The 12,825-nt window shown below is 46.6% G+C and overlaps 1 protein-coding gene across 1 annotated transcript in view; it reads left to right on the top strand.

Moving 5' to 3' along the window:
- The window catches only part of KCND3 (potassium voltage-gated channel, Shal-related subfamily, member 3), a 119,078-nt gene that overhangs the window by 85,242 nt on the left and 21,011 nt on the right, over nt 1-12,825 (top strand). The window contains exon 2 of the mRNA XM_009888435.1: nt 4,224-4,386. Coding sequence (XP_009886737.1) covers nt 4,224-4,386 — 163 coding nt within the window. The remainder of the gene's footprint in view (nt 1-4,223; nt 4,387-12,825) is intronic.

The raw sequence follows: 12,825 nt of genomic DNA, 5'->3' as shown, positions 1-12,825 counted from the left end.
GATTTCCTGTTTAAAGCTTTACTGGAACTTAACATTATGTGTAGAGCAAGTAAGAGTCTCGGTGTTCCCTTGGTAGGAAACGGGGCTTTGAGGGGGCACCAGGAGAAGAAAAGGGGACAAACTGAAGCGACGTCATTTGACAAATGAGATAGAGGTGCAGAGGCTCCAGAACGACCCTCGGTGCACCGCAGGGACTGCGCAGCAGGGCAGCGCCTCCAAAGCTCACGCGCCTTCGCCTGCCCCGGCAGCAGCTGTATCCCGCCTCGCACAGCCAGCACGCACAGCGATGCATCCAGCAGCCCAAAACTAGCTGAATCTGATGCCATTTAACTGGATTCCTGGCAAAATAAATAGCAAAGATGTTTATCTCCAGGCATGTTCCACGTCTAACCTAGCCCACGCAAAGCACTTCTCTCCGGACGAGCCTGGAGCCCCGCACAGGCTGGGTGCGCTCCGGATCGCTGTACAGTGCCTTGCATTGTTCCCGTGTGCGGTGCAACAGCACTTAGGGGTCACTGCGGGGGGTTGGGTATATTCAGAACGCAGGGCAGGTCCTCCTCTGGAGGATCCAGCCCCTGCTCAACCAGACAGGCAAAGAACGAGTAACCCATTGCCATTTCGTAAATGTGGAACTGAGGCACAGAAAGCTGAAATGATTTACTCGAGGTCACATTAAAAGTCTACTGAATTTGCAGCCTCCTGTTGTTTTATTACAGGCTCAAACATCCCGTTAGACCCTCTGAATGTTAATCATTACCTAACTCTTCTATCTTCTTGCTGCTCTAATGAGATTATTGATGAATTACTTAAAACGCACTTTCTGTAGAAGAAATTTTTTAGGTGACAAGTTGCCTTTTACTAAACAAATTAATGGGAAAGTTGAGTTCTCTCATTGCAGTCTGGGGAAAAGAAGTTTTGGGTCTAAAATGCCCAATTAGCACTAACTGAAATCCAATATTTGAGATTATTTGGCACTGTATCTGTTATAAATATGCCATGTGGCCATTAGTACCTCGTGGTACCATCAGGACAAAAATAGTCACTCCAGCAATTAATATTGCAGTAGCTGCATGTGTCAATATAGGAGGAGAACAATTGCAACTTTATAGGTTCATTCCAAACCCCATCACGGTCAAAACCAAAGGAAGGCTTCTCACTGAGTGCAAGGGGATCTCGATGAAGCTCTGCTGAAGCATAGCTGGTTTTACTCTCATCAAAAAGCTAGGACATTTCCAACCATCGCTATCACCCACACTGCAGGTCAGCCCAGCAAAGCCAGAGAACGCAGCCGCAGGAGGTGCCCTGCAAACCCAGAGGGACAAATCCAACCGCGTTCTCACCACAGACAACTCCGCAGTAGATCCACAAGTCAGTGTGACACGTACACATTTTAGGTGTTCTCCCCGTGCTCCAGCCACAGCAAAGCTTCTCATCGCAGTCTCTTTCATCGTAGTTTTGCAAATGAAGTTCCACATCTCCCCAGCAAAATCCTCCGCGCTCTGAGACAGTTTGATCTCTCCTGATGGCATTTCAGAGCACCTCCTCTGAAGCCTCAAGTAATGAGGTAACTCTCAGTCTGCGTGTAAGGACAAAACTCTACAAGACAGACTGTGAGCCAGATGCTTATTATTATACTTTCTACAACTGCACAGAAGGGCTTTCTCTCAGTGCTCCAGGTCACTGAGATCATGTTTGAGGCATATGATTAATTTTCAGCCTTATTGTGTTAAGGGGCAGCAGGAGAAAAGTAAGAAAGATTTTTTTTTTTAGAACAGTTTGAACAGTTTTAAATGAGGCAGAAGACCTTGTCACTTAGCAAGAGCTTTTAAACTATCTTTGCATAAAGCAGCAGCTAAAAAGTTAATAGATATAAATAGCATTTTATTGATTTGAGGTATTCTGAGGGGTTTTAATGCAGGTGAAGGCAGAAGGACTCTGCTTGGGCTAATTGAGCCTTAGCTAGTGAAGCCTGAAGCATTCATGCCAAAAAAGAAAACCAACACAAAAACCAGAAAATGCCAAAGAACACCTGTCACTTAGCCCTGAAACTGAGCCTTTCCTGGGACACAAGTGAGTGTTACACGCTGGCGATGATAACCTTTTCTTTCCCCAGCTGTTTGGCCGTGCTGGGTAGCCACCGAGCCGGGAAGGAGAGCCCCCGAGAGAGCCCCTGGAGCAAACAGTTTAATGCGTAGTGAGTTCTGCTTTTATTCAGAGACCCCCACACCAACGAGTTCTTGGATGGGGGAAAAGAAGTTCAGCTGATAAAAAAAGGTGTTTTGAAATATTTGGGTTTCCCCTTTTACGTAAGTTATTCTTAGCTCACCTCTATTCCCACAAAAGCCCTTTGTTGGTCATATGCTGACATCAAAGGTAAAAATAAATCCTCAACTACAAATCATTTTGCTTTTCAATATTTGCTGCATCAAACAGCAGAACATCTCAAAGAAGAGCACGGAAATCCCCAACACCATCTGACAGCAACTAGGGGCCTCTACGGGTTTCAAGCACCCCGAAACAAGGAACATCTTCCTCAGGCCCAGCTGTTAATTAGAGCATCCTTTCCCCGGCTGCTGCAAATCCCAGCAGGCGGCAGTGCCCAGGACCTCCCCTCCACTCCGGGCAGGGCACATAAACCCCCCTGCGGTGGGACTTCAGGGTACCACGTGTCCTCCCGAGTCCCAGAGGTGCTTGGGGAATTCCTGTAGCCCGGTGGTTTGTACACAGTCATGTCAGTGTTGGAGGTTTTAGGAGTTTTTTTAAATTATTATCTGGCTGCTTGCTTTTCCCTTTCCTCCAGATGAAAATTACTTCTGCGAATATTGATATTAATATACATTTGCACGCAAGCATGTAATAAATGGCTCACTGAAACAAGGCCTGTAAATTCAGTCAGGGGCTGTGCTAATCACGTTCCCATCACACTCCGAGGGCATTAGCTACAAATGAGCTTTTTGTTACACGATCAGAGCACGCGGCAGTCCACATCCAGCTATCTGGCTGGGGTTTTATTCGCCTATCGACCATTTGCAGAAGGAAGCGTTGAAGTCACTTCTAGAGGGCAAACTGGGGAGGACGAGCCTCCTGTGGAGGTCACCGCCACATCTGCTGAGCGCAGGCACAGCGTTTGCTTTGCCAACATCTGGCGCCCGCTGGATATCCGCAGTTGTGCTGTGAGATGGGGAATCGGGAGTGATGGCACAGTCAGTTAGAATTAAGAGGTCCAATCACCTGGGATGCAACATGGGGACTGTGTCAGGCCAAACTGTAAATCAGAATTCAAAATCTCCATTCCCTTCGCTATAGTGCAGTGCTGAGCGAGGCAGCACGGGCAGTCGGGCGCGTTCCATGAGGGAGTAACAGCCGTGCTCCTTCTTACGGCACTGGTCAGTAGCCATAAGGCAAAGCACATTGGTTTTCTTTACAGAAGGACAATATTAAAGCTTAAGTATAAAACTGCTGCAGAAAAACTTTTCCAATATGCAAAGTAAAAACACAGACAGCAAATAAGCACTCAACAGTAATGATTTCTGTCATGTGGAAGCCACAGAACCTAAACCAGTATCATCTTCCATCTGCACAAAATGGATTATTCCATCTCAGATTCTGTGGGTACTATTTAACATACAAATTACAATCACTAATGAAGATTGCTGGGTCAAACCCAGCGCGGGAGTTTGTCTGAATATTTTTCAGTTGGTCCCATATTCCTGAGAATTCACCTTTTACTGAATCCAGACTCTGAACGAACCCCCCATGTCTGACTGTACAGACGGCAAGGCGACTGCTGGGTTTTGAAATGGAAGTGTAGATCAGTCCTCATTTGCACATGGGTACACGGGAATGAACGTACACGAACCTGCTCACATGCAGACGTACAGTTTTAAGATTGTTAGAGCTCATTTCTGCTGAGAGGAGAGGTGGGTACTACCCGAGCGAGGACGCGAATTTAATGTACCCAGCAGCTGCCTGAACTGGCACATCTATTCTGCAACAAAAGCGCCTTTCTTTGGTTTAGCTTCATTCGTTGCCAAAGCGCGGTGTAAAATGGCATCTCCGGGATGACAGCACCACGTGAATTGCTGTTTGCCCGGTGGTTTCTAAGTGTTAGTGTCTGACCTGGACACGCACGTTGCTGCACACTCAGGGAACCTGAAAAGGCTGTCGGTGCCGTTGCACTTGTCTGAAGCGGGGGCTTCCCTTTTTTTTCTTTCCCCCTCCAGTTACGGTGACATGGTGCCCAAGACAATTGCTGGGAAGATATTCGGCTCCATTTGCTCCCTGAGCGGGGTGCTGGTCATTGCTCTGCCGGTTCCAGTCATTGTTTCCAACTTCAGCCGAATTTACCACCAGAACCAGCGGGCCGACAAGCGGAGAGCGCAGAAGGTAAGCCGTCCCAAAGCTCGGCAGCTGCCAGGCAGGCTCAGCCCCTGCTCCTCACCGCCGGGGTCGGGAGACACCAGTGGCAGTTGTGTGCTTGCAGAGGGCAGCCCGCACGCACCGGTCCGTCTCCCGACACGCGCGTAGGCTTCGCGTCACACACGGCGAGCGCTGCCTCTACCCGTAGGGATGCAAACCAGTTCATCGCACACACTGTGCACTGGCATATCTTCGAGACCAGAAGCAACAGGGCTTTTACGGGTCACCTTTGCTACGTACCAGTAGCACATAAATACATACATAGACTCATAACCCCTTAAATCATTAGTAGGAGCTGTTTATCTTTCTGGCTGCTTGGTTCCTATGTCTCTAGAGTCCTGAAAACACCCATCCAGAAACACACTTATCAGTACATGTACCCCCTCAGAGCTGCAGACTGGAATGTAGACAAAACACTGGGAATACCCAAAAGTCCCCAGAAACATCAGGGAATTACTGAATATTCTGAAATCTGAACAGTTTTTACCAGCGTAAGCCTACCAATTCACTGAGAAACTAGAACAGATTTATTATATCTCCCTTTCAGTCTGCTAAATTACACCAAAACCAGAATCAGGTTTTTACAACAATGGTAACTAAAGGTATGGGGTTTTTCTCCCCATGGAGCGCTGTCTGCCAGAAACTCAAGACTCAGGGGACCTGATGGAAAATAGTAGTAGCAAGATGTGCTATTTCTGCTTCAGGCAAGCATCTGGGCCGTGCCTACTTCTTGCATCTCAGGGAGCTGACAGCAGCGAGCTCAGATACAAGACCTACAAAACCACAAAATTTGGCAGTCAAAACACATAAAGAGAGTAGCAGAGAGACGGAATCACGCAGAACGAGCTGCAGTCCCCGTAAGCCATTGCTGCGTTTTACGCATACCTGCACTGGGTTTGGCATTGTGCACGTGAAACAGCAAACTGCGATAATTCTGGGAGGTGTTTTTGAGGGAGAGTTGTTTATCTGATGAGTCATACAACATAATATAGATAGAGACATCTCAAGATATCATAATGGAAATCCACTCAGTTCCACACACCGTTCAGTCAGCAGCTGGACAGTGGGAAACCAGTATGGATCATTACATTCACTTAATGAATTTAAATGCCTTGCAGAGTGAGTTGCCCGACGCGAGGCTGCACCCGGGCACAAGGTCTCTGGATTTAACTCGCAGGAGGAGGGCGCTGGGTGCCAGTGCGCGGGAAGGGCTGCAGCACTCATATCGCCATTTGTTAAGGGGACAGCGTGCAAGAGCCCGTTTAAATAATTGCAGACTTAGAGAAAGCACTTGTTCTACTGAAATGGCACATGAACACAGTGAGACAGAACCTGCTTTACAGCATAGCCGAGGCAGCAACTAAATAGGCGAGATGAACAGACAAACGAGGTTTGTGCATAACCACGGACCACAACACAAAGAAGCTCCAGAACCGCCCCCGGGTCTGTGCTCTCGGGTGAGGCTGTCCTTCTCTCCAGGCAGCGTACTGAAGTTTCTTGTTCTGGTTCACCTTTTCCTTTATTTGGTGGACTGTGATCCACTTGGTGACAAGGAGATGTACCACCACCTTTGATGCCGATGTGATTGATTGCAGCTTTTATAAGGTTTGCTGTATTGACACACAGAGTGTATAATTTCCCCCCATTTGAATTTCTAATTCCCTTGATATTGGATGAATTTCTGGGCTAAGAAAGTTTTCTCAAGTCAGAAGTGTGAGTAATTTTCACATGATCATCACTGCATGAATACTAAAGAGAACGAAAGAGACAGAAGTACATTAATGACAGTCTCTCTGGAGACGGTCAGGTCGTACACAGGGACGTTAGGAATCTGCTTGGGTGGAATACTTGTCCAGCATCATCCTTCAGTGAATTGAATCCCTTCTTCAGAAATAGGGAAGTTAATAGTTAAAACTCTGTCCTCATCTAACTAAAGGTACAAGGACTCTTGCATGGCTTTTTCAAGAAGGTTGGAAAAAGCTCTTTGGACTCTCTCAGTCCTTGAAGAGCCCACCAGTAGAAGCTCCTTATAAGCAGAGCTTAGAAGACACAGCTCTGAAGAAAAAACACAGACATCTTTCCTAAGGTTCTAGTGTGCCTAATAAATTATTTTTCTCTTTTAATTGAGGAGTAAATAATTTGTAGGGTATGTATTAGTATAAATGCTTTAGAAGAAGTTCTATTTAGTTCAAGCATCGTAACTTTTAAAATGTACAAATAGGTTTTCAAGATTTGGCTACAGACCATGTTTGTTTATTTTTTTATGAACTCAGACTGAAGTCTTCCAATGAGAAATAATAAAGGCAAAAGTCAAATTGGCTGCATTCACAGATTTGGAGGTCAGGGTTTGAGTAAACCTGGGCTCTCTGAGGGGCTGCACTCCAGAAAACAGGAAAAGGCAGCAGAGCCCCAGTGTCCCTCTGGGCTACGATGTGCTCAGTCTTTGTCTCTTAACCGCTGAGGAGGCACTGGTCTCTCAGGAGGAGGTATTTAGATAGCACGAACAGAATACTGGGAGGGGGCTGCTACTGATCAGCATCTGTTCTTCAACTAACTGAGGAGGGATGTTCCTTAAAAAGGAAAAAAAAAAAAAACCACAATGCAACAACCCCAAAACACAAAACCAAACTAACAGTGATTTAATCGCCTTGAAGATAAATTATTCTTTGCCAAACCTGCACTGGAAGAGAATTAATTACAAGGAGATCTGGCAATCTTAATTTATTGTGCTGTGTCATCAGATTTTGTCCTCTGGCATGCAGCAAGGACCAGGTCAGTATGAATCGAAGATGAATTGATCATTTCTGACAAGGTTCATTTTGGCAAAATTGTTGGGGTTTTTTTCCCCAAAGACTTTTTTTTTTTTTTCCCTTTTTGACTGATGTGCTAAGAATAGACCTTCCTGACTTTGAAATGATGCTGTTCTTCAGTGAATGTCACAGCCTTTGGTTTTAAAAGAGAATTTGACACTTAAAAGGCTTGACAATAGAATGACTTTGTAATTCAGATAAAGTCTCGCTGTGTTCGGTTTGCAGCATAGATGCAGTGTGAAGGAGGAGACGACAAGTATCTGGTGCTGGTTTGAGGACTACACCTCCCACTTTTCCACCCTAGAAAGAGAAAGCAGAGGCAGCTACTAACAGCGACTGAAACGCTGCTCCTTTAGCAGCAGTAGGAAAAGCAAAACAGTTCACTGTTTAGAAGTTAGAGACGGAGTGAATACAGCCCCAGGGTTATCCCCACCAGAGCAGGGCCTCGAGACAGGCAGGGCTGAAAGAGCGCCAGATAACAGGGCAGTGAGGAGATGTGGCCTTTGAGCTTCGTGCAGCAAAGGTCCCAGAAGTGCAGATTGCTCTCCCGAGGTTTACAGGAATGCTGTAGGCCTCTGGACTCAGAGACTAGTCAGAAATCCTGCAAGAATGATCCTTCTTGAGTAAACTCTAGCTGCTGACAGACAAGTTTAGTTCCCATGTCTTTAAGCAGAGAACCAATACTAAACCAAAGGCCCCATCTTTGCACAAACAGTAACAGAAAAAGGAAGAGAGAAGAAGAAAACATTTATGAAACTGGTGAAAATACTTCTAGAAAGGTGTTTTTCAAAGAGTTACGGGAGCCTTTGTTGGTCCTTAATCTCCCACAGCCAATGACACTTGTCTTTGTCCATATTATAGTAACCAACTCCATTCCCTCAGCTGGAAGGATGGTGCCAACTGCTGCAAAGTTAGTTTGATATGTTGTTATTTTTGTTCCTGGAATGATGCTTCAGAAAAGACAACTAGAGATCCTTCGATATCTCCCCAAACTATTCCAATACAGTCCAACTAATTACAATGGTACAACTCATCAGCTCCAATGTCCCGTTCCCTCAGGAAACAGGAGCTGGCAATAAACTGCACAGGAGCCCTCAGAAATGTGAGTTTGCTCAGGTGGGCCAATGACTGACACATAGCAGCCTGCACTAACGGCTTTTCAGTAAGAAAAAGTGGTAAGACAGAAAAACATACCGTAACAAGGGCAACAGGGCATTACAGGTTAAGCCTGTGTGGCTGTTGGCCCGAACTCCCCGTGCACCTGAACACACGTGCAGATGAAGATGCTGAAGTCCTCAAAGGCATATTTAAAGCAGTTTTGAAGAGCCTCAGAAGGCACATGGAAGTGGAGTGGCAGCCAAAGTGTTTGGAAATAGCGACGACAGCCTAGAGCAAACTGGTCTCTAGACCAGTCTCCTTTGGGCTATAATTTAGCCAACCGAATTGTTCTAGATCTTCTCTGGGAGAAAAGAAATGTTCAGAAAGGGGCCTCTTACACAATGAAGGATGCCTCCTCACGTTTGCACAAGAGAGGGAGAATTGTAAATGTTCAGATGCTGTGGAAAAAAAAAAAAAAACCAAAACAGCCCTGTTTAAAGTGCATTTATCGTCTCATGGTTAGATTTGCTAAATGAGCCAGGATACTGAAATGGCTGATAATCTCAGAGGGATTAGCATGGTTTTAGTGGTGCATTTCACGGGGACTAAACTGAAACTGTCGTTCACAAATATAAAACTTCAGCAATCACAGTGCTTGGTTTCAAGTCAACAGTAAATATGCTTTTGAGGACTACAGCTTCTTAGTCTGTCCAATTCATTTCATTTATTATCTGGTGGCCTTTGACTCTATGAGAAGCAGCAGTGTACTGCAAAAGCCTTGAAATAGCCTTCTCATTTCATCCTCTGGGCTGTAAGTTTCCAGGAAAGAACCAAACACCCAGATTTAGGCAAGGAAAGGACTACCCGGGACAAAAATCATTTTGCAGAGCCACTCTCACATAAAACTATAATATAGAACTGAAAACTGCAACGCAGGCTATCAAAGAGTAGATGGTATAAATTAAGTGAAGCAGAGAAGCGGACGCATTGCCTGGTGGACGAATTAAAGCCTTCAATCACAGAGCCACTATCAGCAGAGGAAAGGAAGGAAGGGGCAAGGGAGAAGCCGTATCTTTTCAGATGGAAGTCAATGGAGGAAGGTTATTCCAGACCGCGAGAGCTGCTCGTGAGATGGTTGTACACAGGCAGCTCTGACTCTGCCGGCTGATGAAGAGGTAACTATGGAGATGCTTAAAAGGGGCTTAAGCCAAAAGGAAGGAAGAGTAAGGACACAAACGTCTTTCTGATTGTTCCACAAGAGGCATGTTAGAAACAGCCTGTTCCAGCCCCAGCCGTCACTCCCAGAGGCACGCAAAACAGGACTGCAGTCAGCAGAGCGGGTGAAGAGGGAAGATGGTGATGAAAAGAATGCTTAATACTAGATTTATGTCATCATCGTACCCATGAGAAAGACGGCCCACACACCTGTCAATAACGAGGCCATTATAATAATTGATTTGCTACAGAGCAGGGGAGTCAGCTTTGAAATGTGCTGTTTTTCAGCTGACACCCTAAATTTTGGAGGTGGGTTAGTGAACTTCAGAGCATGGAACAGAACGGCCAGAAAAAGCGACTCGAGCAAAGCTGTGAGCTGTCTAAGGAGAGCTCAGCGACAGAACATGACTCAGTTCCCAGCAGGGGATGGGGTTGGGAACTTAAGGAGAGAGAGAAACAATAAGGTTAAAACTGGAGCTGGCTGACATTTAGAAAACATGTTTTTTTCAACCACAATGAATCTGTGTGGAATATGTTTTTGTTGTTGTTGATATTTAACAGGTTTTTGACAGGGGAAAAAAGCTTTATTATTTTTAATTTTAAAAATATATGCCTATTTCATTTTTGCTAGTGTGGGCACCTCTTTCTCTTCTTTGTTTCCCGTTTGGCGATTGTCACATCCCCTCATAGAGTTCAGGAGGAAAAAACCCAAATAAATAAACCAACCAGAAATCCTTCCTCTTTTCTTTCATATTGTCCAGGAAAGCAAAGTGGCATTTTCCAATCAGTTCAGCTAGTTCAAATTCCCTGGGTCCCAAATTGCATAAGACAACTAGATGTCTCCTCTGAAAGGAAGGATGGAGATCAGTGAGCTCGAGCTGATAGGTTTGGGCTCCAAAGCCAGCCCATACATCAAAATATTAAGCCTGTTGTCAATAGTGGCCCAACACCCAGATGAAATAATTTCTGCATATCCAGAAGCCACTCGACATTTGCTTCGTGCCCTGAGGTCCTTTCCCGTCACGTCTCAGCCATAACCAGATAACAGCCTGCAACGCGTAAGAACCCAACTGATCCATCCTTGGCGTCCCTCCTTGGTCACCGCAGCAAGAGCGAGTCCCTGTACCCACCTGGTGGAAGGCCGGGCTGTGTGTGGCCGCCTCTGTCCAGATGGCTCCATTATGTAGCACAGTTGGTAGGATTTGTAATGGCTGATGTTGCCCGCTTCAGCCCAGATGTCTAAATAAACGCAAGCTGAAATCGCCTTGTCAAGAAGATCTGCATGCAAAACGTTCGGCCAAAAAATATTGGGAAGCCCTATCCTACTTGGAACTGGGTTCTACTGAGCAGATTCTTTGCTGTAGCCTTTATTAACTAGTTATTTTACCGCTCCGCCTAAGTAATGCGGAATGGATTGGGCTGGGTGCAGTTTAGGTCCCACGCAGTTCCCAGCATACATGCTGAACACGGCTCGAACACCCTGCGCCAACTGCAATACATCTTCTGTCTGCATTAACGGATACGGACATAGCCACTGCGTCAGGAGAAGAGATAGCTAAAAGTGGGTGTAAGTGGTAGTAAAGCTTATTGCAGTTACTAATTTGTAGCATGACAGCGATAAGCAGACAAAGAACGTTTGTGGCTGACACACGTGGCGCTGGGATGGCAATACAGCTCTCCAAGCGCTCTAATCACTTCTGGCAGGTGGATGGGAACGCTCTGCCGTCTACCAGCACATCTCTCAAGGGCCACTGCAGAACTGCCCTGCTCACACACTGCCAGGTGTCTCACACAGCCCAACCTGAGGAGTCCTAGAATCGCACTGCTCCACTCCTCCCAGCAGCACTGGTCTGCAAAGTCTGACTCAGAACAAGCCTTTGTTGTTTAAAGGTCATGAAAACCCCATCAAACAGTAACTGCCGATAACTTCAGCATCACATCCGGCTCTAAAGCAGCATGAGGCAGTCCCTCCCCGGGCACGAGCAGGAGCCTCCCGTCCTCTTTTGCCTCCCCACTACGGCCAGTCTCACTGTTGTGACAAACTGATGCTGCCGCAGCATCGCCCTTCCATACTTCCCGCTCTGTGCTTTTTCACACATAAAACTGGTATAAATCCGCTTCTTTTCCTGGCTCAGCGGATTCTTGCAGAGTTAGTTCACGTACATGTACAAGGTCATAAAGTGAAACCATTTTATGGTAATAGGTAAATTTAAGATCCCGGGTATGAATACTCTCTGTGCTTTTGCATGAACAATTCTCGCTGACTCCCCAAAGGAGGCAGGAGGAATGACAGCGGGTACTCGCCTGACCAGTCACGGGAACAAACACAACAGAAAATGCCGGCAGAGGATGGTTCATGAGCAGGCAAGGGAATGAGGAGTATGCAAAAAACTCACAGATAATTTTCTAAAAAAAAAAAAATACCTACATGGGGAAATCACAGTCTGCCTGCGAGTACTGTGCAGGAAGAAAAAGCAGTTCAATCCACCAGACAAACTGCTCCATAGGAAATCGTTCCTCATTTCTCCTCTTTGTCACCGTACAGCAGAACTCCTCTGTTTACTATGCAGACCGCCGCCTGATGGTAATTCCAGCCACCTGCTCCCCGTGGCAGCGCAGCCATTTAGACCGAACTCAGCATTAGCTCCGAACAAATACAATAATAAAGAGCAATTCTACACATTGTCCGTGAGCTCCGGTACCCAGGCGCCAGTGCATCTCTGTCTACATATGAAGCGTCAGCTTCGTTAGCCATTGAGTCAGGACAATTAGGAGCCATTCTAGTCGGACAGTGCAGCGATGCTGGAAGCGGGGAGAAGGGCCAGAACAGCGTGTAGCCATGGCGACGGGGCAGGTTTCTGCTGACTCAGCAGAGCCTCCAGCACCGGGCACAGCCAGGCTGCTCCCCCCGCATCTGCCGAAACAACGCCGGGGGCTGCCAGCCTCAGGACGTGAGCCGAGACACGCGTTCCTCTAAGAGTTTTCAGTTATCAAATGGCACCATGGGATGGGTTTGTGATGGATTTTTTCCTCCAGAAGCCTACTGCAAGGCAGGTTTCTGCTGACTCAGCAGAGCCTCCAGCACCGGGCACAGCCAGGCTGCTCCCCCCGCATCTGCCGAAACAACGCCGGGGGCTGCCAGCCTCAGGACGTGAGCCGAGACACGCGTTCCTCTAAGAGTTTTCAGTTATCAAATGGCACCATGGGATGGGTTTGTGATGGATTTTTTCCTCCAGAAGCCTACTGCAAGAGATTTGTCCCCAGAGACCCCAGAGCAGGAGGC

Source organism: Charadrius vociferus, unplaced genomic scaffold, assembly GCF_000708025.1.
Source record: "Charadrius vociferus isolate BGI_N301 unplaced genomic scaffold, ASM70802v2 scaffold1077, whole genome shotgun sequence".
Lineage (NCBI taxonomy): Eukaryota > Metazoa > Chordata > Aves > Charadriiformes > Charadriidae > Charadrius > Charadrius vociferus.
Note: the sequence above shows the minus strand (reverse complement) of the source record. Positions and strands in the feature narration are given on the sequence as shown.